This window comes from Trichoderma breve, chromosome 6 (genome assembly GCF_028502605.1).
Source record: "Trichoderma breve strain T069 chromosome 6, whole genome shotgun sequence".
Lineage (NCBI taxonomy): Eukaryota > Fungi > Ascomycota > Sordariomycetes > Hypocreales > Hypocreaceae > Trichoderma > Trichoderma breve.
The window spans coordinates 2146202-2173183 of record NC_079237.1 but is presented as its reverse complement, the minus strand read 5'-3'; the positions used below and the strand labels follow the sequence as shown (position 1 = coordinate 2173183).

The 26982-nt window shown below is 50.2% G+C and overlaps 7 protein-coding genes across 7 annotated transcripts; 3 read left to right on the top strand and 4 right to left on the bottom strand.

Annotated features, from left to right (window-relative positions):
* Positions 1–441: 441 nt before the first annotated feature.
* Positions 442–2169, bottom strand: T069G_09597 (DNA polymerase alpha/epsilon subunit B domain-containing protein; the record flags this gene model as incomplete). The annotated part of the gene is made up of 4 exons (XM_056176807.1): positions 442–662; positions 727–1666; positions 1759–2065; positions 2126–2169. The coding sequence occupies 4 exons, from the start codon at positions 2167–2169 to the stop codon at positions 442–444; spliced, it is 1512 nt and encodes a 503-aa protein (XP_056025285.1).
* An 812-nt stretch (positions 2170–2981) lies between these two features.
* Positions 2982–3842, top strand: T069G_09596 (ABC transporter domain-containing protein; the record flags this gene model as incomplete). Its single annotated transcript, XM_056176806.1, has 1 exon — positions 2982–3842. One exon carries the CDS (start codon positions 2982–2984, stop codon positions 3840–3842), a length of 861 nt encoding a protein of 286 aa, XP_056025284.1.
* Positions 3843–4250: 408 nt separating this feature from the next.
* T069G_09595 (mis6 domain-containing protein) lies at positions 4251–6775 on the bottom strand (the record flags this gene model as incomplete). The annotated part of the gene is made up of 7 exons (XM_056176805.1): positions 4251–5230; positions 5294–5411; positions 5479–5742; positions 5793–5963; positions 6020–6143; positions 6214–6661; positions 6721–6775. 7 exons carry the CDS (start codon positions 6773–6775, stop codon positions 4251–4253), a joined length of 2160 nt encoding a protein of 719 aa, XP_056025283.1.
* Positions 6776–9967: 3192 nt separating this feature from the next.
* T069G_09594 (acetyltransferase (GNAT) family domain-containing protein) lies at positions 9968–11752 on the top strand (the record flags this gene model as incomplete). The annotated part of the gene is made up of 3 exons (XM_056176804.1): positions 9968–11384; positions 11457–11630; positions 11706–11752. The coding sequence occupies 3 exons, from the start codon at positions 9968–9970 to the stop codon at positions 11750–11752; spliced, it is 1638 nt and encodes a 545-aa protein (XP_056025282.1).
* Positions 11753–12559: 807 nt separating this feature from the next.
* On the bottom strand, positions 12560–13954 carry T069G_09593 (rap/ran-GAP domain-containing protein; the record flags this gene model as incomplete). The annotated part of the gene is made up of 1 exon (XM_056176803.1): positions 12560–13954. One exon carries the CDS (start codon positions 13952–13954, stop codon positions 12560–12562), a length of 1395 nt encoding a protein of 464 aa, XP_056025281.1.
* Positions 13955–19010: 5056 nt separating this feature from the next.
* On the top strand, positions 19011–22371 carry T069G_09592 (cse1 domain-containing protein; the record flags this gene model as incomplete). The annotated part of the gene is made up of 8 exons (XM_056176802.1): positions 19011–19080; positions 19188–19330; positions 19433–19600; positions 19667–19837; positions 19918–20130; positions 20194–21313; positions 21373–21685; positions 21744–22371. The coding sequence occupies 8 exons, from the start codon at positions 19011–19013 to the stop codon at positions 22369–22371; spliced, it is 2826 nt and encodes a 941-aa protein (XP_056025280.1).
* A 1039-nt stretch (positions 22372–23410) lies between these two features.
* T069G_09591 (uncharacterized protein) lies at positions 23411–25420 on the bottom strand (the record flags this gene model as incomplete). Its single annotated transcript, XM_056176801.1, has 3 exons — positions 23411–25057; positions 25129–25287; positions 25349–25420. 3 exons carry the CDS (start codon positions 25418–25420, stop codon positions 23411–23413), a joined length of 1878 nt encoding a protein of 625 aa, XP_056025279.1.
* Positions 25421–26982: the final 1562 nt, after the last annotated feature.

Below are 26982 nucleotides of genomic sequence, written 5' to 3'. Positions count from 1 at the left end.
GAAAAAAAAAGAAGAGAAGTAAGAGGTAAGTGAAGAAGAGAAAGAGTAGGAATATATAAAGTTTGAGAAAGGTGGTGTTGCCAACCAGATATCACTCACTGACTTCATATCATACTTTCCCTTATCCAAGTCTCTCTCTATCTGTGCTGCTTAGGGGGACATTGCCGCCATTTCCTTTTCAGTCTGCTACTGTACATATCGAAATAGAGAGCCAAGTCTATGCCGGTGACAATTACATGAGCTTGTATCTGCAGTCTAGCATCTCTCTAGTGTAGTCTTCATCTTCCACAGCCGTAAATCTTATTCTCTAAATCCAGGTAACGGTATGAATAAAGACTTTTAATTCCCATCGTCGCGTCATCAATGGCGGGGGTATTCTATATCTTCCATGCCATGTACATTCCATTAACTCCTCTCACATATTCAGCCCCATCTCACCCATCACCTTGAAGCAATCTTAATCTTTGTCACTTCCAGCGTTTCCGTATCCACTAGCACAAACTCCTTGGTTTTCGAAAACGATGGCACGGCAATGAGCCGCACGCTTTGGCCATCCGGGCCGTGAATGACCTTGGTAGCAAATTCGGGCTGACAGCCGACGAAGTACACGTGTGGGCACGATTTGAGGACAAAAGGATCGTCTTCTTGGAATGGATAGCTCCCTATCGTAATTTTGGGTTAGTAGCTGTGATAAGCAATAGCAAGGAGGTAAATAAGGGAACGTACATAGTGTATCGGGCGCGGTGGGAGCGCAGCATCTCCACCTGCACATGGCCTCCATCATACCCAGCCGGTCATCGCTCTCGACATATTTGAACACGTCGTCCACGTTCTGACCACCCGTGCCCAATATCCTCCATCCTTCTATTTCTGCTTCCCAGGGGTTTGTCACAGTGTCAAACCAGCCAGGCTGGGATGTTGATGCCGCGCCGGGATCTGACGCGTAGGCTCTTGAAAGAGGAAACATGGCCGTGTGGATCGGCTGTTGAGGATAGCTTGCATTGGCGGGATCCCGAGCACCGGGGAGAAGGGTGACAGGAATGGAAGGCAAGAGCTCAGCAACAAACTCGTCAAACAGCTGGGATGGCAAGGGGTTGTATGCGCTGGCGTCGTAGCCGTACTTCTTCTGTGCCCTCTTCTTGGTCTCGTCATCTTCATCATCGTTTTCCTTGGTGGCTGTTGTTGAGATGGAGTCACCAGCGATGATGAGTCTGCTGATTTGCGAAATGCTAGTCTGTTCATCTGGGCCGAGGGCTTCTCCAAGCAGGTATTCTAGCAGGAGATTGAGCTCGAGATCGTACGAGGCGTCGGTGCCGGAAAAGGACAGCCCAGACACTATGGCAACTTTCTTGCCGCCGTTTGGTGAGGGGCTGTCCGTCATGTCTGTATCCTCGCTCTTTGATTTGCCGCTCGCGGAGGGCGTTTTGGAGAGGGCCCAGCGCTCTGGCTGCGGAGCCAGATCGGGCACCTTGAGATCGATGACCTCGAATTCACCGTTTGTGTTCTCGGTGCCCATGACGGCAATAATGCACCCGGTGACGAGAGGGATGGAATTGAGCAACTCTCCCACCAAGCGAACGCGGCCCGAGTCGTCTTCGAGCATGATCTGATCGGAGCCATCGTCGGAGTAGTACTTTTGCGAGGAGATGGGAGCAGACAGCCAACGCTACCAGCAGAAGAAGCAATAGTAGTTAGCATCACCATGTACCACAAGTATGGACAGATCAAAGCGCAGATAAACAGCTGTAGGTGGCTCACATCTTTGGATACGTCCTCGAGAATATTGGGCTTCAGCCGCATGTCCATGTAGACGGTGCCCGCAACCCAGCACAGCTCGCCTTGCCGCACATCGAGCACTCGATCAACCCTCTTGGCAAGCTCCCCCCCAATCTCGGTGCCATCCCACGCCTTGGAAGCCACCTCTTCCACTGCGGGCTTGATCTTGGCCAGCCGCAAAAAGTACATGTCGCCATACTGTTGCTTGTATGACCGCTGTTTGTCTAGGGCGAAGGAGTGAAGCGGTTTGTAGGTCGAATCGGTTCGGATGGGCACTTTCTGCGAGGGCCTTTACCAGTGTTAGAATTGTAACCAACAAGAGGCCTTGAGAAGGGAGGAGAGGCCATACGCAGGCGCCTGGAGGAGGCTGGAGACGTCCTCGAGCTTGACCATGATGGCGGCTGTCAGCTATGCTGCTATGCTGTGGTCAAGTGTTGCAGCCTCAATGGCGATGCTCTCGGTGGATGATGCTGAACTGCGCCTTGTTGCTGTGTCTGACGGCAGAAGGGATCATGAACCAAGCTGAATGATGATTGATTAATTGGATTCACGGTTATCAAGGTAGCTCTCCGTTAGCGGTGCAAGCTTGACGCGCCTGGCTCTTAGACAAGATTTCTTTTCCTTGTGCCCCGCGTTCGACACGCGCAGCGGCAGTTAAAGTGCCACAAGTACCTGTCCCGTATCCTCTCGGTTCAGTTGCACTAGAATCTCGGCCAAAGTGGGCTAAGCACTACACGCATGTACTTGTGCGGCTTTGGCCGTTTAAGTGGCCCATTATACTCCGAGACTTGGGCTTACAGGTAGGACCCCTACTGTAAATGTAAGTTTTTATTTCCACTACTGCCTCTTCCAGCGGCGTGCTCCGGACTCCGAGCCCTGCAACCTCGAATTCCCCTCCATTTCCAGTAAAATCCGCAACCCCCACACAACGGTCCAAAGGTCATGGAAACTACACAGTCACCCAATGATGGGAAGCCGGCCAAGAAATAACGGGCGATTGCTGGCGCTAGAAAACCTCGCCGGCGGGGCCAAGGCGCCGCAAAAGCCCTAGACCCCAGGAATCTCGCCGATTCTCAATGTCTCAGGCAACGGAGTATATGAAGTGGCATGCGCACTTGTTTTGTTGATGTCACTACTCTTCATCTCCATTAACACCATCTTTCTCTCCATTCACCCTCACATTCACTCTCCCCATATCCGCCAACATGTCGAATCAGCAGCCTCCTCGGATCCTGGTGAACAACCTCTCCTACACGTTCCCGGACTTCTCAACCGGCGTGAGGAACATCACCCTCGATCTACCTCCGCGCTCACGCACCCTCCTGATTGGTGCCAACGGTGCGGGCAAGACAACTCTCCTCCGTCTGCTGGCTGGAAAGCGTCTGGCTCCCGGAGATGCCATCTCCATCTGCGGCGTCGACCCCTTCAAGGAGGGTCTTGAGGGCGTCACCTACCTTGGTCTCGAGTGGGTGCTGAACCCCATCGTGCGCAACGACATTGGCGTCATGGAGTTGCTCCGATCTGTCGGTGGCGATGCTTACCCTGAGCGCCGCGACGAGCTGGTTGAGATGCTTGACATCGACATTAACTGGCGTATGCATGCTGTGTCTGATGGTGAACGCCGCAGAGTCCAGCTGGCCATGGGTCTCCTGCGTCCCTGGACGGTTCTCTTCCTTGATGAGATCACCGTTGACCTTGACGTCTTGAGCCGCTATTCGTTCCTTTCCTGGCTGAAGCGCGAGACGGAAACCCGCGAGTGCACCATTGTCTATGCTACGCACATCTTGGACAACTTGGCTGGTTGGCCCACCCATCTTGTCCACATGCACGTCGGTACCGTCAAGGAGTGGGACACTGCTGACAATATGCTGCAATCTCTCGATTCAACTGTTGGTCCTACCGGCAACAGTCGCCTCGGAGAGTTGGTCATGGGTTGGCTGAGGGATGATCTTAAACAGAGAGGCCCAAGAAGCCAGGCAAACATTGGCCCTGAAGGCAAGACCTATGGCTTTGGCGGCATCAAGATTGGCGGATATGGTGACGAGTCGAAACAAAGAGAAAACTAAAAAGTAACTCTCTTCTCCCTTTCGGGCCGAGGCGGAGGCTATTGGGGAGGTTTCTTTGGCAATAATGCTCTCAACGGCCTATTGGCCGGCGTACAAGACGAGCTTTCTTTTTGCATTATGAACGATCGGTGAGCACAGCATTCAACGGTGCATGGCGTTGGTTTTTCGGTGGAGGAGCAGGCCTCAACTCTGCCTTCACAGACGGATTTCGGTTTCATTCTGTTTTCAACTCTTGGATGGTATACCTGATGGAAACGTGGCACATGTCTTTTCTTTCTACTTCTCTTTTTTCATGATACCCTGAATTTCAACCGATGGGATATAGGCAGCTGGTCCGCTTCAACTGGACTCGGTAGAGTCGCCATTAGAAGTTGCAATACAAATTTTTTTCGCCCTTGCGCGTGTAGCTTAGCTGAAATCTTGGCTCAACATCTTGGCTCGTGCTCGCGGCGTTGCATCCATTGACTTCTTCAAGACTGTCATTGTGTTCTTCAGGAGCTCAGCAATGCCTCCAAGGTTCTTTTCAGCAAGTGATCTTAGAACTTCAATGCGGTATTCTTGCCATGAAAGCTGTATGCCTCCTGACGTCGCTAGCTTCGAAAGACTAGCCTGTGTTACAGGTCCAGCATGTCTTGTCCGAATGGTGCTATCGTTTGCAATGGCTGCATCCTCCAGGTCCCGTACTGAGTGAATACTCTGAAGACAGAGCACCGGTGAGTACGACAAGGAAAACAATGAAGGGAGGGTAAAGGTCTTGTCCACCGAGGATACGTATGATGTGAGCTTGGAAACTGCCGGCCGCGGAATCATACAGCCGTGGGAATTGGTATCCGCATCGCTAAAGGCTCGACTTCGCCAGAAACAGTTACAAATGTCCATGAGATAGCCGTTGTACAGATTGACATAGGCTCGATCGTACGAGAGAGCATCGATTCGGTTGGAGCCGTCATTCCTTGCCTTGGTTGACATAGCCATTTCAAAACCTTTTTTGTAGCACGCCAAGATATCGCATAAGCGGGATATTGTCGTCACAGAGCCACTGAACAAGAAACTGTATATGAGCTCAGATGGTGGCAGTTCAATCCGTATATAGTACTTTAGCCTATCGTCGTTGACCAGGTGAATTGCTTGCTCGTAAAATTCGACAATGGCAGCATTTACCGACTCTGTAGGTGACGTTTGTAGAAGAGTAAGGCTGAGTTGTCCAGTATGGCGAATCAGTGCCGTCAGGCTCGTATTGGCGTGGGCCGGAATTGGATCATTAGACTGTAATATAGCAATCCAGTGGCGAAGTATGTCGGTATACAAAGTCAATATATCGACCTGTGAACCAGGGGTATTGTCCAAGACAGCCAATTCTAATGGCTGTAGGATGTGCTCATAGAAATCTGAATGCTACCGTTAGTTTGATGCGCAGAAACTTTTGTGCCAATAGGAGAACAAATGTATACCTTGAAACTCCAATAAAGGAGCATACGCAAGTATCTGCAAAATATAGCTACGCTGGCCGGACCCATTCCACTGTTGGAAGAAACGGGCGAAGAAATTCAGGAGAACAGGGGGTACAGACTGTATCATGAATTTGTATTAGATCCTAGGGCATACATCAAAAAGTTGCTGCAGGATTTTGACTCACTTTACTCTGCACAACAAACTCCTTTACGACATCCAAAACTTCCCACAGCGTGGCTTCATCGGCATCACCGTCAATGACGTTCTGCAAAACTGAGCTCAGCCAGTTCGCTACCCGCTGATAAGCTTCGGCATTCGGACGTAAGAGCAATAGCTTTTGCAGTAAAGGATCAGCAAGTACAGCTACAAGCTGATTTGGCAACTCTATTCTGTCCATGTTTTGGACAAAGCCAGTGACATTTTCGATTTCTTCCAGCGTAACTGCGTTCTGATACAACATTAGCGTACGAATAGGCTTCTGAGAATGCAGCAAATTACCTCATTTACGTGAGAAGTGTGCACAACCGGCACAACTCTTCTTCCTTGGGCACGGCCGGTAGCGCGATTGACTTGGAACCCATCAAGAGCTCCACGGGAATTCTTCTCCGCTTGCAGGGCATAGGCATCTTGTATTTCTTGGAGCCTTTCTTTCCATGATATATCTGGGTGCTGGTGTCACGTCAGTCTATATTGCCTTTGGCCTATGTTCATAAGATCTTTCTCACTTTAAAAGCCGAAGCCTTGCCACGAACCAACTCCCCTAAGATGATCTCAGGATAGTAATCTTTGAAGACTCTCAGTAGACCGATCAAATAGGGATCATTGGCTGTCTGCCGTGACAAATTCAACCTGCAGATTTGGTCAGCTACTGTTACTGGCTGTGAGAAGAAGTCCGCTCATATGCGGATGGGATACTCACAGAGCTTGGATCCTAAACGGTTTGACATGTTTTCTTCGCGTAATCAGTGCCAGTAGATGACAAACGTTTGGTCTAATCGCCGCTGTGTCAAGCAAATTGAAGAGAACGCCATAAGCTTGGGCAAGCACAGCCGGCGTTTCTAATACGTGGTGGATCATGATGAGCCATTTCAGAAGAGCTACTTGAAGATTGAGCGAGGGCTTAAGATTTCCATGTCCAAGGGCACCAATGACACGAATTGTAACCTGCCGGGATACTCTGGCAACAGGATACAGATTCCTGGCTATAGCAGCTAAACTCGCCTGATCGAGATGACTGGGCGTAACCAACAGGCCAACAAGCTCTTCAAGCGCGTTTGGCAGTAGGCCGTTCTCATAAACCAGAGAGGTTAGGCTTGCAACTGTGGGCTTGATGTTTGCGCCCCTTGATTTGGTTGGTATCTTGGAAGCTACCAAACGGCGAGTAAGTCGGCGTCACATTCAAGGGCGGGGGGATTTGACCACTCACCTGCAGCCACATCTTGGATGAGTGCGTCAATCTCCTCGGCTGCAGAGGACGACATATCGCTGGCATTCAATGCTACAAAGAGGGAGTGAATGAACTATGGATGGCAAACACGAGAAGTCGATCAGTCTCAAAACACGGTATAGCGCGTCGGCAGTCGAAAACAAATCAGCGAGAACCGCGGTGCAGCTGCCAGCTTTTCATCCTGCGGTTGCAATGCTCTGTGGAGAGGATCTCATGACAAAAGGGATAAAACAAGCTGCCACGTTGAACCTGATCCGCAATGGAGCGTCGCGCTTGTTTGTGGCCAGTGAGAGTGACGATGGCGTAGCTTGGATGATTTTCTTGTTGGGCTCGATATGGTTTGTGGGGGTACCAAATCGTAGCGTGTACGATGCGCCGCCAGCTAGGTGTTATTGGACAGTATATGTGGTGCAGATACAGTTCAGTTGAGGAACAATGCAGGCGCTTTGCACGGACGAGATGTTGCGGGTGTAAATGATTTCATCCATCCAGTTGATTGAGAAATGTCTGAAGTTCGCAGCGGTGAAATGTACAAACCATCGAGCAGCGAGCTTGTGACCTGGAGGTGTTACTGTGTCTGCAACACTGTAGGTTACCTCTCTGTCACTAGCACGTGGGGGGATTTTGAGGGCGTCCAAGGTTCACCGTGTAAGTATGACATCTTCGCACATGCAGTAATGGTGTACCATTTTCAGACAGCCTCTGCCCCGGCAGTACTTCCGGAGAGCTACATGCAAGACATGAGAATTGGGCAACATTGCATAATGTATCCTCAGGCCTAAGATCTGTAGGTAATCTTGTCTCGTCCTGTAATGGAGGCCGTGTAACATCCTTGATGGTCCCGGCGTGGCGGTGTTGGCACGGTCTTATTGGGCTACTGCAGGTACTTTACAAGCTTGATGCTGTGTTGTCCAATCCCAGAACCAACAACTGACTCAATAAAGGGGCCGTTTCAATGTTTATAGCAGCCCAGATTCAATTTACTATGACATGTCCATCTACCTGCTGGGTAGGTATGCTTATTCGTGCGTTGAGAAAGATCCATTAGTTTATTTAAAGGGATGGATTGTTATATTTAGGTAGCGCTAGTTCGCATTTTGCTCTACTTGCAGGTATTCGCGTCCAGAGTACGAAGTAGCATTGGGTGGATTAATCGCCTCTAAGAAGAGTACAGGAGCAGTTAACTGCAGCTTCTGCTTGTAATGAGTACTTGAGCCCTGTCCTTCTACTTGCATGTAGAGGTACGGTACTTTTAGGTAATAAGGTACCTCTATATAGACCGCATTTTGCTAATAACACTGATTGGGGTGCGCTTGCCTCACTTCTGCACCCTCGTTACGTACTGAGTCGGTATTTTTTCGCAGTTCTCCAAACGAATGCACCTTCCTCGTGCTATGGTACTAGGTACTTACTAAGCACCATACAGGTATACCTAACGATATCTCCAAACCACCAAGGGAAATCTCACAACTCAATCTTGACATCGTAACCCCCGCTGCTGACTCGAGCCGCGATGCCTGCACATAACACAAGCGCGCTACAACTTGGACTGTTGGCTCGCGTCGATCCTTGAATCTCCCGCCTTCCCGCTGCCGGACCCATCATTCCGGCATATTGGGCCAACGCTAGGCCCGATATGAACTCACCCATGGGTTTTCTCTCGATTGGCCTCGAACGAGCAAAAGCAGAAGCGCATGCAAGTAGTTGAGTTGCATCACATGTTGACACCATCATAGACTTGACCATGAAGCCTATCAGAAGTCATCTCATCGACCCGTACCTGCTCTAGTACTCGAATCTCGTCAGACTGGACTGGTGGAGCGGACATCGCCATCCTGAGAGCCACTGCCTGACTGGCCCCCAACCGGGGCCGCCTGTCACTGCATCCGAATAGAGCAACCAAAGAAATATTACGCCTTAGTCTTGACTCGTTGTTGGGTGTTCAAGATCTGCCCCAAATGGAAAAGCACATTGACCGTTCGGTGGTTGTTGGGTAGTTCTTATCCCATGCAACTTCCATCCGAGCGGACCCAGAGCATGGCAGCAAAAAAATCAGCCAAGCCCAGGAGTAACCTCCTCCATATGCTTCTTATCGAATAATACATGGATATTACCGCTACTATTTTCTTGCCCTATTGCCTGGCTCTCAATTGCATTCTTGCCACCCCAGATTGGCCGCATACTGGCCGGCTCTCACGCCTTGCGCACTGTCTGGTATACAGACAGTTCTAGTGGCCATTCAATATGCATACGCTCTGTGGATTTATGCGTCAAACAGCCTCCCAGGCCCCTGCTTTCAAACCATTCTTGCCCTAATACCTTCTCGGTTTGACGTACATATGCATTTACTCATTGGCCGTACGTGTGGATCATCTTGTACCTTTACCACTATTCAGCCCGTGTATTATTTCTTCTTTTTGCGGTGGCCTCATCCCTTTTATTGCCCCAGTGCCAGCGAAGCAAAGAATTACCCAGGCTGAGGGATTTCATACTTTGGTAGTAATCCCCAAGCCGGCCCCCATCTTTGTCTAAGCCCAAGTGGTCAGACATCTAGCCAAAGGTGGACCGAAAGTCTGCCTTCTTGCCACGTCTTAGGCGTATTGGGATGCTTAACCATGACCACGGCAAGTTCTAAGAGACCCCCACATGAAAATAATCCCTACATTATCTTACCCTGGTCATATGAAGCTTTTTACAGCCCATCAAATCATCCCCTGCCCCTTGCCCAGCCCAATCGTTGTGCCCATGGCAAGATTAGGGCTACCATATGCAGCATACTGTACGGAGTATATGGCCCTCCGCAAACATGGAGCCTGCCGGTGCGGGTTCTTTTTTTCCAGCTGATACCGTATGAGAAGCCTTGGCGATGGAATATGGGTCGCTATCCTAGCTTTATTGCAGGATGATACACTGTCCAGCAAGATTGCCCTGACAAATGTCCGTGGATCACATTTATTTCTCTCTTAGACCCAGATTGTTGTTCGTTACACAAACTGGAATATCACATCAAGTCTTTCAAGTATTTGTCACATCGCGAGAGCAGCAGAAATCTTCCCTATTTCTTGATTCACACCCTGGTTTGTGCATTCACTGAGCTCGGCACAGCTTAAGCCGAATTTTCTACATATTCGCATCGTGGGCACTCGAGAGTTATTCTTGAAAATTGTAGGATACAGAGGGCATTATTCTCGATGCTTCCCACGACCAGCATGCTCTAGGAAACAACATGTCTACCGGAACATACTGGCCTGCGGAAAATGCATCCGGCTTTTACCCCTCAGGAAGTTCAGAGAGGCCAATCGGTACAGTACTGTGGGATTACCAGAATTGTATCCCCCTCACACAGATTCCTACCAGAGACAAGCCTGTCCTTCTCTTGACCCCTGTCGTGGTGCCCCCGGCGGGAAGCAATCCAGCAGATGACAGAGATCCCTTTGAGATTCTCGGGCAAACGATTTCCGGCCGAAATATCCCGATACGCCATGTTCCATATACCAAAGCCAAAGGCATTACCGGCGTTCATGTGGCCTTTGTTAAAAGAGCAGGGGCTGTGATCTTTGTAATCACGCATTTGGCCGGCACCGACAACCTGCTTCAGTTGGAATTTGCCGAGCTTGTTGCACGGATATGTGAATCACGGCCATTCATACTTCTTGTCTGCTGCAATCTAGCAGGACGAAATATTTCCAACACTCACTTCCGGACTTTGGTGCACATTGCTGGATACACTAATGCCGATTTGCTAGTTGCAGCCACCTTGCTACTCGACAGTGATCCAGGGCTACCAATGCCCGCGGATACCCAAGGTAGATTAGATGCCGAACCTGCATGGCTAGTACAGTCCTGGGCTGCCGAGCGAGATTTGATGGAAACATGCGCCCTCTGGCAGGCATGCCTCCCATACCAATTCCATCTCAACCCATCTACTCTCGGATCCCTCTTGAAGAGAGACGGATATGCGCTGCATTATGTCGTGCGAGAGTCAACGCGAGGGGCGTTGATCGGCTTTTGCGCAGCTTACGCAACCTTTGCAGACAGTTCTGATGTTGCTCTAATAGGCTCCATTGCCGCCGTCGTTGTCCATCCTGAATACAGAAGGCAGGGGGTTGGCTCTTCGCTCTACGATGCGGCAATGAGTAAGTTCGGCAGAGTCAGAGGCGTACAGAAACTACATCTAGGATCGACGTTTCCTCGACTGCTCTGTGGCTTTACTGCTGAGATGGCCGATGCGAGCCAGTGGTTTGCTAGAAAAGGTTGGCCTGTCAACATGCAAGGGCGCGGGGACCAGGGTGGCCTTGTCGCAGACTGGATTCTCCATTTTACGGATTTGACAGGCGTTATGATTCCTTATTCTGGCTTAGGATACAGGCAGTGCTATGAATCAGATGCGCAGCAGGTACTGGATCTTGAACATCGGCCACCTGCAACAACTAGTCACGGCTTCGGTTGGTATGATCAGTACGCGCGGACAATACAGAGCGAACATATAGGCGATATTATCGTTGGCTTTGACAATGGTGATACAATAGTAGCTACGGCCATCACTTACATCCCTGGCCAACAAAGTCCGGCGGCAACTGATATCCCATGGCCGGGGTCGTTGAATGACAACGTTGGAGGAGTTACATGCATTTGTATTAGAGGTAAGTTCCCTCGCTTTGCGTGTTACCTTTTACTGTAATGGATGTAATGGCACTTCTTTATTGAATCCATAGTTTCAACAAATTTTGCTAATGATCCGATCTATGAGGGAGCAGATGTTGGCCTTTCCCGAGATGCAACCATTGCCAACTTGTTGTATGCATGTTACCGGGCGTTGAGCGGGAAAGGCATGACCAGCATGTTCCTGGACGGAATTTCTTTCGGGGATCAAGTACTTATGTCGCTAGGTAAAGCCCAAATTACAAGAAGCCATCATATCAAGGATTTTTAGTTCAGTACTAACTTGGTTCACGCATTGACAGGCTTCCGGAAGTGGGCGGAATATGGACCAGTGTGGCGCGAGATATGATGCGACGGTTTAACATCACATAGCAAAGACTGCTTACTTGTGCCATCATGATATGTTTACGTGTGGCTATGAGGTTTCGTTGGGCCGATAAACGGAGTAGATGGAAACCTTTTGTTACATGCCATCTGGATAGATAAAAGAGAGGAATAGGGGTAAATGGGCCCATTGGCCCACATCTCTGATGCCTGCTCAGGACAAGGTATACTATACTAGCATTGCAATAAAATCCTTCTTGGAGTCAAAAGTTGTCGATATACTCCGTAGGTATTGCCCAAATTTATGCGCTTAGAAAAATTATGATGGCACACAAGTTAAAATACAATGAACGGGGAGATGATCAAGAGAATAAAAGTATGGATATACATATAGTATATATATATATATAGGAAGAGTATCAGAGAAAAATTGACACTACAGTAAAAGAGACGACGTAAAGCCAACTAGTAAAAAGACCAGAAAAGAGAAAAAAAGAGAAACAAAAACTTTTTTGGACCCAGATATGATTTCCCCCCTCCTAACAATGTTGACGCCCTCTGCTGCCCAAAACCCGAAAGTTTCCCTGATATCAAGAAGTTCGCTACCATGAAGTAAGAATAAAAGGAAAAAAAAGACAAAAAGACCTATACGAGTACATGGTGGCTCGCGCCTTTTTTTTTGCAAAACAGACAGTGTAGCCCAGCCAATTTCCTTCTTTTTTTTTGGAATCTTTCTTTTTCTATACTTATTTTTCACCTTGGTGAAAGTAAAAAGGAAGAGAAAATGTAACAAAAATAAAACGGAGATAAAAATACCAGTTGTACACTTCTTTCATCCCCATTTTGAAAAATCTACTGATTCGACAAGGGAGTCTAGCCCGTTCACGGTGCCAACCTCGGTATCGTTTGTCGCAGTTGTAGACAGTATTGATGACCGATGCGAAGTCTGCTCACTCGTGTTGGTGAAGAAGGTAGCTACACTCGTCCTGCGCAAGCTGTTGAAACTATCCCTCACGCTACTGCCACCTGGTTGGCCCGCGTCTTGATATGGCTGCAGCGGCGCCGGCTGGGCGGGCATGGAGCCGGTGAGAAGCGTCGGCGGTGAAGCCGATGACACGGAACCCAACTTCGGCCCGTGTCTCTCTCGCAACCGCTTAATTTCCCGAAGGCGACCGCTCCACGAACTGATGTGCTCGCCGCCCTCGCGGTTGTGCCAGACATGGGCAAATACAGACGCATTGAGGGCAAGGAGCCGGATGAAGGCAGGCAGAGCTTTTAACGAGACCATCTTGGTGTCGGATGCAGGCGAGATTGCAGGGAACCCCAGTTTGCTCATCACTTGCACCGTGTAAAACTTCTTCTTGTGCGCCTGCTCCGAATCCGTCTCCCTAGTGGCCAGAAACGAGGCAGGAGATGCTGGTGTGATTACTATATTAACACAGTTGAACTGACTCGGGAAAGTGTCGAATTTGAACGGAAGACCGGAGTCGTTGAAAATAATATTGACAAAGTCGTTTCCAATATGCCGTTTCTTCGCCACGCAGTGCGGATCTCGTTCGAGATCTGTCGGCATTTGTGTTGTGACGTGAAAGACAATCTCGGTCACTCTGTCCCTCCAGCAAAACGTGTACTGTCCATCGGTGTCGTGTTCCCGATCCAAGCCCTGTGTATTGAAGTTTGCGCCCTTAAGCTTGGTCAAAGTTCCAAGGTTATTCAGGAATTCAATGTAGTCGCCGCTTCCCGATACGTTTGCCAATATTTCTGCCTCTTCAGTTTGGCCTTCGCCGATGTAAATAACACCGACCTTGTGCCCATCAAGACTGGAAAGGCGATCAAACACTCTGATGGTTCGGCCAGTTACCTCATCGTCTGGCAAAGGGATGGGTCGCGCAGAGTCGTGCGTCTGCGGAATTGGGGACATGAGTTGCACCAGTAAATGGCTGGGTAAAATCAAGTTGGACGTGGGCTGGCCCTCTCTCGTGATGTCGACGTGATTCTCTATCTGGTGAGGAGGAGGAGGCCTATAAGATTCACGAACCGTGTATGCCGACGTGCCAGATGGCTGTCTTTTGATTATCTGAGCCCACCCGGACACCGTGGCTTGCTTGACAGTGACGATACTGTTCCCAACCAACCATCGCTTTATTGCAATGTCACCAAAACGCTCTTCGGTAAAGTAAGGGTCTTCAGCTGATTCATCGACATCGGCATAAGTGACCCTCTGCATAAAGTCAATGGATGTAATAGCATGATCATCTGTGCCGTGCACGGGGCCGTCAGTATCGGCAAACAACTTTTTGACGATCCAGCCGACATGGTTCGCACGATCAGGCAACTTGAGTGCTAAAAACCAAAACAGGATAACATGGTAGGCCAGAGCATGAACGTATTGTGGAAGATCGTCTGTCGGGGCGGGCTGCGAAACCTCCGATACCGTGATAGATGTTGGTGACGACAGCTCACTTATATGAGTATTCTTCTGAACCTGCCTCTTGTCTTTGGCGTATTCCAAGTATCGGAAGCAGATTGCGAAGACAATTCTGAACTCATCTTCCCTGAAGTTGATGTAAACATTATGCAATCGACTAAGGCAGGCAAGAAATTCCAGAATATGAACAGAAACAAACGGCTGTGTGATGATGGCGGCCATCTGGTTAAGCATCTGGATCAGAGATCTGCTTGTTGATAGAGGTAGCTCATGGCAACATATCGACAAGGCGTGGATACAACATTTGGCGCTTCTTTCCCAAGTTGATATCCCGTGGACAAACATTTTTACAATTTCATCCTCGTCGGGCTTTGTAAAATGCTCGTGGTAGCTCAAGATCATAGTCAGGCTGTGGTAGAGACAAATCGCTATGTCGGCTCGGCGAAGGCCCAAGGCATTGGGGGGCTCTTGAAAGCTGTTCAACCGAATCTGTTCACAGATCATCTTACGTAGTGCCTTGATTTGGTCTATCGCATCCCTGAAGATTGCGTGATTGCTCAGCTGCGATGGTAGATGCACCAAGACAAAGCTGTATATCTCCCAATCGCATCCCTGGAGCATATGCAACACCGTGTCTAACCAAGTAGATAGTTGGAGAGCGCAAGGCTGATACTCTGGTCTCTCAGCTGCAGGCTCTTCGCTTTCCACTCCAGGCTCAGTTTGAACATGAGATCGAAGAACAGGGCTAATCATAGAAGGTACAGCCTCCGGCAGTGCGTTTGTATCAGGATATTTCCACATCTGACATTGTCGTTGCGCGGTTCGGCCTTGGCCAATAGATGACCCGCGTGTTGTTGAGCGAGACTGCATCCCGACATCAATTCTTGAGAGACGAGCTGTATTTGCCGCTTCGTCGGCTTGCTTTTTTGCCATCGAGCTTTCCGTGCGATAAAGGGTCGTGGCGGTAGACATGGCTTCCAGGTTGTTGGTAATGAAGATTCGATCCGCCCAGTCCGCACGCAGTCTGAAAAGCAATTTCATGGCAGTCAGTCGAGCATCTACCTCGCAATGCTCTAGGCCTGCGATGCTGACCAACACATTGAAGAGCTTCACGCTTTTATCGTTGTGGAAATTCATAAGTCGTATAAACATTCTGACGTATCCCCGTGTGACGACGTTTGACGGAGACTGTTCTACTGGTGATTCTGTGTGCTCACCATTGGCCTGTGAGGTTGGCAGCACTATTGGAGACGTAGGCGATGCAATGGGCGATTTCAGTCGGTCGCTGATGACGATTACACGCAATGCGTTGATAATGAAGTCAAAGAGGTCTATATCACACGAAATGACTACCGAGGTCATTAACGAGATGATGGCATCCAAGACTACGACGTCCACTTCTTCGATAACATCTTGGAGGATGGCCTTGGCGAGGCGAGGAATGAAGTCTTGCTCGTCTCCATCACCCACCAAATCAACGATCTCATAAGCATCCATCATGGTCTGAAGAGCACGCAACCGAGTCTCTGAGGAGCGGCTTCGGTTATTGAAAAATCCTTCGAGCACGAGTTTCAGATTTTCTTCCCACCGAAGATCGGAGGGGGAGCAACACCGAAACTCTTGGAAGTAGTCAAGCACGGTACGAGCAGTGTTGTCGGGAAGAAGTCGATGCACATCGGTGAAGAACTTGATGACTGTTTGTCTAGGGACAAAATCACCCGACTTTTGTGTTACCACTAGGTCTAGCCGAGCAATAAGCAGCAGGAGCTCTTGAGTGATGGCATCATCCATAGACGTATCCCTGGCCCGGCCATCAGCCACCATATCAGGAGTACACTGGATCTTGCGATAGCACTCCGCTGCCGTCTCTAATGGAACCGTCCAATCCTCTTCAATGACCAAACGATGTAACTGCCCGTTTCCATCGTTGAATAGAGAGTTGATGAGTTGAAGAATGGCGTAATAAGTTCTTGCTGATGAAGAAATCTTGAGGGTATTAAATAAGCCATCCACCAATAGAGCATAGGGAACGGTTGGATAGCCCTTTTCGGTAGTCTTGGAGAGCAGCTTCTGTAAGACAGCAAGAGCGCCCCGAATATCGCGCCCCATATCCTTGCTGCTGACTTCATCCAGCGATGGATTGCGAAGAACATCGAGCAGGATACGAACTGATGCTTGGCCGTTGTGTGATTTGCAAAGGTTTGCCAGTGTGTGCCAAGACTCTTTCTGGAGGTTTGGGACGAGACAGAAGATGGAGCTGAGAACCTGTATCGTGTTCTTCAGTCTACTGACGGGGACGGACCCAAAGGTAACAATAGCATCAATAGCAGATATGCAAGAACGCAGGTCCTCTTCAACACTCGTACTCATGCAAATGTCGAGTAAACGGTCGATTAGACCTGTTATCGAGTTTTGATCGGCGGTATTGAAGTTGAATTTGATGACGTCCATGATGAATGCAAAGAGCTGCGTAAAGTTTTGGTCTTCTCCGGACGCTGCCGCCTTGTTTTTGGAGCTTCGCTGCCCGCGAGCTACCTGGGAGGCCTTGCGAGCTGCACGGGCGGCATTATATGCTTCTCGAAGCCACTTTGTGAGTAGAGGAAGCAACTCATAATCAAACCCGGCTAGTATGCGGCCACGGTTGGTGAGGTCCACCAGCGCGGCAAGCTGTAAATGAAAGTCGTCGGGGCTAGCTGGGGCAATTATCGTCTGAAAATACTCCTTGCGCTCCAAATCCGTCGAAGACGAATGCTTGACACATTCCGTCAATAACTCCCAGCCGGCCTGTCGCATTGCGCTCGGCTTGCTTGCGTCGATAAGGTCCTTGGCAGCGTACCATATTTCAAGAACGGGGTTAAGCGGGTATTCTGTAATGGCGAATTTGAGGGTGTTGGCAGCTGATATACGTTCGCTTTGGCTGCCATTCTTTAAGTGCTCAAAAGCATCCATATGGTTCGCAGACAGGCCGCGAGAGCTTATTGGCGTAGCATTACTGAAGTCGGTTCTTGGAAGCGCCGCCACAGACGAGGCAAGCGGCGGCGGAGATTTTGTCGATTTTGAACCGGTCAGGCCACGGAAGACGCTGGCGATACCGCTGGGGCGTACGGAATCTGGCGAAGAAACATCATCTCCAGGCTGTGGGGACATGTGCTCGTCTTGGAAGGTCTGGGCTTTGGTTGCGAAGAGAGACTATACTGGTCTGTAAGCACATGAAGACGAGCTGACGAGGGCATAAAACACTCAAAAGACTAGAGACGAAAGCAGAAGAGGGAAAACGCTGCGCAAGATGCCCTGTCGCCTTCCGAGCACTTGCTGGGGCTTGTCGCTATGAAACGCTCCAGTGTCACGCAACCAAAGCAGGATATGATGAGGTGTGCCGCACTTGGCAACAGACAAAGAGCGACTCACTCCTCAAGGACCATGTATCCCAGACTGGACATCAAGGTTCCTGCAGACGTCTGACTATGAGCCCTGGAAAACGGCGACGGCGGCAGCAACGACGACAGCGCGTGTGCGGAAAAGTCCAGATTTGAACAGGAAAAAAGTAGGTAGTTGAGAGGTTGGTGGGACAGCGCAGAAATTTGAACACCTGCAGGCAACAGGTCTCGCAGATGCAGGGAGAAGATTGGAGAGGCACACCAAGAAGAGCCGCTATCAGCTCTGGTCAAGGACGCCCGGATCGGTCATCGGCTGGAGAGTCGGAATCGGAGTCGGAGCGGTCGAGCAGCAGCGCATCTGTAGAGGGCCGTGATATGGCGAGGAACAAGGGACTTCAGGGTTTTTTTCTCGAGGTGCTGGTTGGCGAAGTTTATTGGAGTAGAACAGGTTGTGCAGGATGCAGGATGACGGAGAGCGAAGCACGCCTCTCATTTGCTCAGGAGGCCCTTGGGTCCAGTACATGTACATGTAAGGGTTTTTTCCATGTGCATGTGCCCTCAGCTTTGTCGCGGCGCACGGGCCTCGGCCTGGACCTAGCTGTAGCTGTAGCTGTACAGGTACATTACCTAGCTGTGGCGGCAGTGGTAGCGCATGGAGCTGCACATCATTGCTGGCTCTCTGCCTTGTAGGCCCTTGATACGGCCACTAGACGGCGGGCGGAACCGCTGCGCCAGGACGCGGCAGCCAACTGATTGCAGCCTGGGCTGGCTCATGCCGCATTGATGTAATTTCAATGGTGTCCATGATCAATGTTATTATTGGTCACCTCATCAATTGAAGCCTCGAGATGCGTATATTATGATAAACCTCTTCTACATGGATCATTTGTACATTACTGATAGTACTTCTGCAAAAATTGTAGGCAGTGTACCGTTACCTGATGCGGGTGTGATTCGATTCGGCGGCAGCCATCCGCAATGTCGATACTCGTCTGTTTACAAGGCCTTCAAGGTGGTGTACCTCTGTCTACCTCCAAGGCATCATAGCTCCTATATCAGCAGTAGTACCATCTAGTAGACCCATGAATCCATCAATGAATCAATTAATCTCATCAATCAAACCTAGCCAGCCGTCGACGGCTGATGACAGCTGACAGCACCGATCACCAACTGAGGCTTGTCCCCCCAGCTGGCCCACTTGCACCCCGCCGTCTGCACAAGCAAAAGCCTCTGCAGCATTGAAGCAAACGGCCCTGGAAAAGCTCTCCCCCACTAGAGCCTTGTAAGGTCGGTCTCAGCAGAGGCGCTACCAGCTACGAGGCAACCACCAAAAAAAGTCGTCCATCTACAACAAACATACCGCCCAATCCTAACACCATCCTCACCACAGCCAATTTACTTCCTCTCCCCTCTTCTCTCCCTTCCTCCCTACATATTGCCCCCAATCTTGCCTCATATCCAACGCGAAAGCAGTCACCATGGCGGCCGACGTGGGCCACATTGCACAGCTGCTCCAGGCAACACTCGATCCTGCCCAGCACCGTGAAGGTATGTAATGCTTCTCGCCAGTGCCCCGCCCTGTCTGCAGATACACGGAGAGCACGAAACGCGTCTGGAGAGCTCATCGCGTGCTGACCAGCGTCCAACAAATCCAGCCGAAGCTGCCCTCAAGCAGGAGGCGACCAAGCCTCAGTACTCTCTGACTCTGCTCACTATCGTCAGCTCCGATTCACTCCCCGTCAACACTCGGCTAAGCGCTGCCCTGGCTTTTAAGAACTTCATCCGACTCAACTATGTGGTAAGTCTCGATGCAATGCGATGCAACACCGCGCCGCCGATACCATCCGCGCCGACACGTCTCCGAACGCAGTTCCCAAGATACTAAAGCCGACATACGTAGGACGCGAATGGAAACTACAAGATCCCGCAAGACGAGGTTCAGACGATCAAAGAGCGCCTCATCGGACTGATGATTGCCTCTCCCGCCAATATTCAGAGCCAGTTGGGTGAAGCTGTCAGCATCATTGCCGATTCAGACTTCTGGGAGCGATGGGATACCCTAACTCAGGTAGCTATCCGCCTATTCGTGGTTGCGCGAACTCGATCCAGCTGGTACTGACGGTACGATTTTCAGGATCTCGTCAGCCGATTCTCGGCTACTGACCCCAAGGTGAACATCGGCGTGCTGGAGGTGGCTCATTCCATCTTCGTTCGGTGGAGGCCACTTATGGGAACGTCTGGCTTATACACAGAAATCAACCATGTCATCAACACATTTGGTACTCCATTCTTCCAGCTGCTGGCGGTAAGAACGACCCTACCTGACAATTCCACTTCCATGGTTTCAGGATTCAGTGCTGATCCTAGCGCGCGCGCATGATGTAGACCACCGATAGCAAAATCACCGAGCTCAGCCAAGATAAAGCAGCTCTCCGAGGCTGGTTCGAGACGCTTAGCTTACAGTTGAAGATCATGTTTGACATGTCTTGCCACGATCTGCCTCCCATTTTCGAAGACAACCTCTCCAGCATCTCCGAACTGCTTCACAAGTATCTAAACTACTCCAACTCCGTTTTGGATACCGACGATGACGACGAAGTCAGCGTGGTCGACACCGTCAAAGCCGACATTTGCGATTTTCTCGAACTCTATACGTTCAAGTACGATGCCGACTTTTCTCAATACTGCAAGCCCTTCATCACAAGCACTTGGAGTCTTGTTTCATCCATTGGATCCCAGACAAAATATGACACTCTTGTCAGCAAGTCATTGCACTTCTTAGCGGCAGTTGCGGCAACCCGAGAACACTCTGAGCTATTCAACAGTGAGGAAGTCCTCACCGAGATCGTCGAAAAAGTCATACTGCCCAATGTCGCCCTGCGGGAGTCTGACATTGAAATGTTTGAGGATGAGCCAATTGAGTATATTCGCCGAGACTTGGAGGGATCTGATTCTGGCTCTCGACGGAGATCGGCCACCGACTTCCTCCGCAGTCTGCAGGAAAAATTCGAGAGCCTTGTCACCGCTTGTGTTTCTCGATACATCACTCACTATCTCGATCAGGGAAAAGCAGATTGGAAGGCCAAAGATACTGCCGTCTATCTATTCCTCTCCATCGCTGCCAAGGGCGCTGTCACTCAGGCACAAGGTGTCAAGACCGTCAACCCACTTGTCAACGTGGTCGATTTCTTTGAACGACACATTGCTTCCGATCTGGTGAATGGGGATGGCATTGAGCCCATCGCCAAAGTGGACGCTATCAAGTTCCTCTACACATTCCGCAGCCAGTTGTCCAAAGATCAGTGGAAGGTCGCTATTGGCCCATTGATTCAGAACCTAAACTCGACCAATTATGTTGTTTATACGTACGCAGCTATTGCCGTGGAGCGTGTATTGTATCTGACGGATGATGCGGGCAACGCCATGTTCCCTCGTGCAGACATAGAACCGTTTGCAAAGGATCTGCTCACTCATCTCTTCAAACTAATTGAAAGAGAGACTAGCGCACCGAAATTGCAAGAGAACGAGTTCTTGATGCGATGCGTGATGAGAATTCTCATCGTCATCAAGGATGGAGCGGGTCCTTGGCTCGATACTATCTTGACACATCTCATCCTTATCACCAACGTGATGAAATCTAACCCTAGCAACCCTCGCTTTTACTATTACCATTTCGAGGCCCTGGGCGCCTTGGTTCGATACTGTGCCGCGACACATGCAGCTGCAATCAACCAGAAGCTATGGGACCCCGCACATCAGATCTTGGTTGAAGATGTTACTGGTAAGCTGCTCTTTCAGCAATGCTATCATTATCTGTCCGCCCTCTCTTTATTCTAACAGCAAAAACAGAGTTCATCCCTTACATCTTCCAAATCTTGGCACAGCTTCTGGAGTCTAGCCCAGCCGATTCGGTCTCCGATAACTACCGGGCGCTTCTTGGCCCCCTGCTGCAGCCCACTCTGTGGGAAACCAGAGGCAACATTCCTGCTTGCACACGACTGTTATCCGCTCTCATTCCCAGGGTAGCCAAGACTATTGTTGCAGAGAATCATCTTGAGGCTGTGCTTGGAATTTTCCAGAGACTACTTAATGGAAAGAAATCAGAGCTGAATGCATTCGATGTTCTCGAGGCAGTTGTCAACTCATTCGAACCGTAAGTCAAGTTCGAGCAACTCCTAGCCTTTATGATACTAATGTCCTTATTTCGCCAGATCCGCTCTCGATCCATACTTCGACACCATTCTTACACTCATTTTCACAAAGCTGCAAGGATCTCCCGCCGATTCTTTCAAGATCCGCTTTGTTCGCTTCTTCCACCTCGTTGGAGGAAGACTAGAAGCTGGCTACGGAACGGATTACTTTGTCAAGCATTCTGACAAAGTAGACGAGAAGGTCTTTGCTCAAGTCTATCCTCCATTCATTCTTCAGGAGACAGACAAGCTGGCAAGACCCGTTGATCGCAAGGCTGCCGTGGTTTCTCTTACCAAAACACTGTGTGACTCTCAAGTGTTCGCACAGAAGTTTGCCAAGGGCTGGGGCAATACCTGCAGAATTCTTCTCACTCTGCTTGCAAATCCTCCGAGTGCTGCTGCCGGAGTCGGTGATGAGATTATCACGGAAAACTCTCCCGATGATATCGGATTTGGCTTGACGTTCACGGCCCTCAACACATGCAAGCCTGCTGCACGGGATGATTTCCCAGAGGTGCAAAATGTGACTACTTGGGTCAAGGAGTACATGGTCGGAGCTAACCAGAGGCATGGTGGTGCTGTTGAGGGTTTCATCTCACAGCGTCTAACACCTGAGCTTCAAGAGGCTATTGCCCAGTACATCCGATAATTTGAGCAGTTGGGGAGGCAGATATACCAAAGAAAAGGTGGTGTTGTTCTACAGGAGGGGAATATGATGATGACATTTATCAAGAAGCGAAAAGAAAAGGAGCATAATTGGACTTGGAATTGGGGCTGGAGTGGCAGGCTGAGACAAGGATAGTGATTAGTGACATAAAAAACAACAAGCAGGCAAGGAATGGAGGTAGATATCATGTGAAATAGATAGGTACGTAGGTAAAATAGTAGGTAATACTCTACTTGCGCATGAAAAATAAAATAAAAAAATATGCGAAAGTAACCAAGCATGAACACGATTGAGCATATGTATAGCGTAGGTATGACTGTTAACAAGATTGATCTAGTATTCTTATGTCTCGTAATAACTTCTTTAAGTGTTCAAAAGAAGCCAAGGGCCAAACAGCCACCACTCCATCTCTTTCCGTCCATCCAATCCGTGAAAAAAAAAAAAAAAAAAAAAAAAAAAGAATCGTGTGTACTTAAAAAACTATATGCTCGCTTCATAGTCACTTTAAATCGTTTCCTCCTCCAGCGCCAGAAGGCGACCCCAAAAAGAAGAAGAATAAGAAGAGTAAAAGAATAGAATATCTAATGATTCAACAAACCCCCAAGAAGGAAAGTCTTTTGTTTCTCCCGCAACTCCTATTCGAAAAGGAGTGAAAAAAAAAAGTAATGGCCAAGAAAGGGGAGAGAGAGAGAAAACTCCTGAGATGATGAATACCAACGCCGGAGTCATGCTAAGGCTAAAATGTGGACCTCGTCATAATGCGTCGTAGCGATGCTAAATAAAAGTGATATATGTATAAAGTCGTTATGTGTGTTGTGACATTAGTGTTGAAGAGGATTCTCGCTCAAGCACGAGGCCCGGCCTGCTCGTATCGAAAATCACATCCGTGACGGCTTCTCTTGTTGTTTGGGAATATGCTGAAGAAGAAAAAGCCAATTGCTGCATTAATAGAGAAAGATGGCAGTTGGAAAAGAAGGCATCCATGGCATATTGGATAGGTAGTGGAGTTTCCACGGCATGCTCAGAGGAATCCGCCTTCAGGACCAACGACACCAACGCTGTTGCGCCAGGGGCACCGTCGATCTTGCTTCTGCCATTCTCGGCTCCTGGGCGGAGGAACGGTATCGCGGTGGCTGTGGCTCACGTCGGCCCGTCGCGCGCTGAGGGGCTGCTGGGAAGAATCCATCTCAGCGACGCTTGCTCGGCGGCTGTCTCCGCTGGTGTTGGTCTGGACTACCAGTAAGCTGCTGGTGCTCGAGAGCCTTCTGGTAAATTCAGAGAAACTCAACCTTTTGGAACTAGAGCCGGATCGGCGGTTGTCAGAGTCGGCGTTTCGCGAAGCAGCATCTTCGCCGCCCCTGCCGGCAGAGACTGGGTTCAAGTGAGGCGTGCTCTGGGTCCTCTGCGATGCATTGAGGCGGCTCTTGGCGTGGGCCGTATGCGGTCGCGAAGGGGGGGATTGTGAAGTCGGCGGTGCCGCGACCGCTGTGCCGGCATGGTAGCTCAAATGAGCCCTAGAGATGGTGGGACGCCGCGATCCAGGTTCCCTGGGTGAATCCCCATGTCGGTCTGCAATGAAAGCCAATGCTCTTTGAGCCGAGGGAGAAATGATAGGGCTTCTGTCATAGCCAAGGTCTTGCTCATCCGCAGAATGCGCGTTGTCATCTGAATCGAAATCCTCGTCCAAGTCAAGAGGCGCGACCTCAGGATTATACGTATTGCGCACAGCCGCCCGCTCCGCGCGCTGATTCGCTTCTCTCTGTTTACGCTTGCCCTCTACTTCGTGCATGAGAGCATCGAAGCGGGCGATGGAACTGAACGTCTCCTGACCAGGGACATTCGTTTGGGCCCATGGAATATGGCCCATCTGAAATGCTCTATCGAGGATCGTCTCTCCAGGGGCAGGTGGCGCGTGGACGTCAAAGCCTAGGGGCGCCTCCATCGGCGATCCTAATGCTTCACTACCACGCGTAGGCGAGCTGAGGGTAGAGGAACGCCCCTGAGCCGCCGTCCAGCCCTCAATCAGCTCTCCTTGGTAAATCGAATCTCTGATAGCAGGCAGCCCTGGCTCGCCATGCATCGGCCCGGTATAGATTTGGCCGGGAACCGCAAATGCCTTCTGGACAGGGTGCTGACTGATGCTAGATGGCGAAGAGATGTCGCTACGCTTGGACCGCAGGCTCGGCGAATCGGAGCTGAAGGTAGCGGGCCGCTCGCGAGTCCCCGATGAATACGTAGCGCTGGAGTTCTTGTGCTGTAGAGGCCGCACATCTGGACGACTGCCGCTCGCTTGATTCTGATTTCCGCTGCCTGGCCTGGTAAAGTACTCTGGAGCTTCGCGGCTTCGCGGGCTGAAAGGGCTCGAAAATACCGGCGTAGTGTTTCCATCTTGTGCCATGGGGTTCTTCTTGGCCAAGATAAACTGAGCCCAGTCGTGAAGGCTGGTGTTGTGATCATCTGGCAGCGTTCGAAACCACAGAGTACTAGTCCCAGCTTCTTTGCTCGCTATTAACCCCACGGATCGACTGGAGCGGCGCTTTCGCTCCTTGTCGGTTATAGTAACAACAAGTGTAGGCAGGATAGGCCCTTGCTTGCGGTAGGAAAGCATTTGGACTTGACAATCGAGGACGCAGCTCGTGGGCCACTGATAGGCGGGTTCCACATCATCCTATAGAGAAATGCGCCCGTTAGAAGTTGCATATATTCGACGAGCGGCAGGAACAGTGTATCAGCGCTTACTTTAGACTTGAAGAGAGAGATGCAATATTCGTCGGTATACACCTTGGTGAGAGGCTTTGGCTCAGAGGCATTTGACTTCGCACTATTACCAAACTGTCCAAACTGTCGCTCTTTCTGCTTGTTGATTGCAGTTCGTCTGCCAACGAGGATATATCGGGTCTGTAGAGGAAGTAAATCAGATGTTGCCCCGTTGAAGAAAGATGGGGGTCTTCAAGCATACCTTCCATTGCGCCTTGGAGAGAATGTGGTTTCGGTCCGGAGGAACAAGGAGAAGGCCGTCGAGAAACTCCATGGCGGGCGGCTGTGAGGCTGTGAGGCTGCTCCTGAAAGACAAGACACAGAAGGAAAAGGACGGGGGATGTTGGTCGTCCGGTTCTAAATGCACATGCTGAGGAGGAAAACGAGCAAAGACGAAATCGCCTCTCTCTCGATCGAGTACATGTGCGTAAGAGTATGAGGTCAAGCAGCCGGGCTCTTGAAGTGATGGAGAAGTTGGACAATGGGGATTGTCTCCTATCTTGTCGTCTCCTCTTTTTTACCTCGTCTGGTCGTCCGTCGGATGGAAACCGTACAAGGCTCAGCAAAGCGAAAACAACGAGGCCGCAGTGGGTCAAGAGATGGTATTAACGGATATCAACAAGAAAGAGAAGAAACGGCGAAATGAGGGATTCGCCGGAACGGAGCCATGGGGAAGAGGAAAGCAAAAGCTGAAATACTAGGCCTAGCACTTAAATGAAGGGCCCCGGGCTGGTTTTGTCCGGAGATGGTGGGGACGAAGCTTTAGCTGCCAAACCCGAGTTTCCAGACGACGATCCGGTATTCAGGCGGGCGGAACAGACCAGAAACAGACGCTGTGCTGCGGTGCCATGCGCGGCGCACAGGCACAGGGCGCTGGAAACACTCGCTGAGGCGCTGTAATGACGGAGGGCCGCCACGGGCGCAGCGCTGAGAGGCGCAACCGAAGCCCACAGCGAAGGAACCAGGCGTGATCCATGTACCTGGCTGGAGGTTCGTGATGCAGGATACTTCCAGAATGAGTGGGCACTGGCGGAAATCAGCGCTAGATTGGGACGCAGGGCATGTCTCGTCGTAACGGGTACAGGCGCACAAGTACATGCAGCCCTCCGGCACTAGAAGCGCACGCCTAAGCCCCTGCTGTCCCCTAAAAGACTAACGAAGCCTAACGAACAGCCGGTGGGCCACGCCGTGGACGCGACATTCCAAGGGTTCCTGATAAATTGCATCCCCACCAATTCATTGATACTGCGCTGCGCTGCATCTGCTAGTACCTACATGAGACCGTGGGGTCCCTAATAATAAGGAGGCTCTTTTCATTACCAATCTGCACGGGGAGGGGCATCGATGGAAATCATACTTTGCGAGTTGTGATAGTATATTAGTACCTGACTATCACTGCGGGCACAGAGTGAGTTGGTTTAGTATTCAATCACCGAGAGTACAATTACAGCCAGTACCCGAACCTAGGATACCGGCCGGCCGGCAATTGATCCATCCACCTCGATATTAAGTTACCACCGCTTCCCGCGCTGGAATGGACGGAATGGAGCATGGAAGTTTTTCAATTGCACTAACAAGTGCCTTGGAAGAGGTCGAATTCCAAATGGAGATGCGATTTTGCCACCCCGTCTAATAGCGTATAGTACCGTACCCGTAAACCCGCAAACCCGTAAAGGTATCTTCCAAGTCCCTCCCACAGATACTACGGGTGGTAGATACCTCCACGATACTAACAACGCCTCATGGAGTTCGGATGCGCCTTCATTTTCAATTTTCAAAAGGTTCCGTTTGTCCTTCTGGGAAAGAGCCGTGGACTTAGACATACCCGACAGTTAT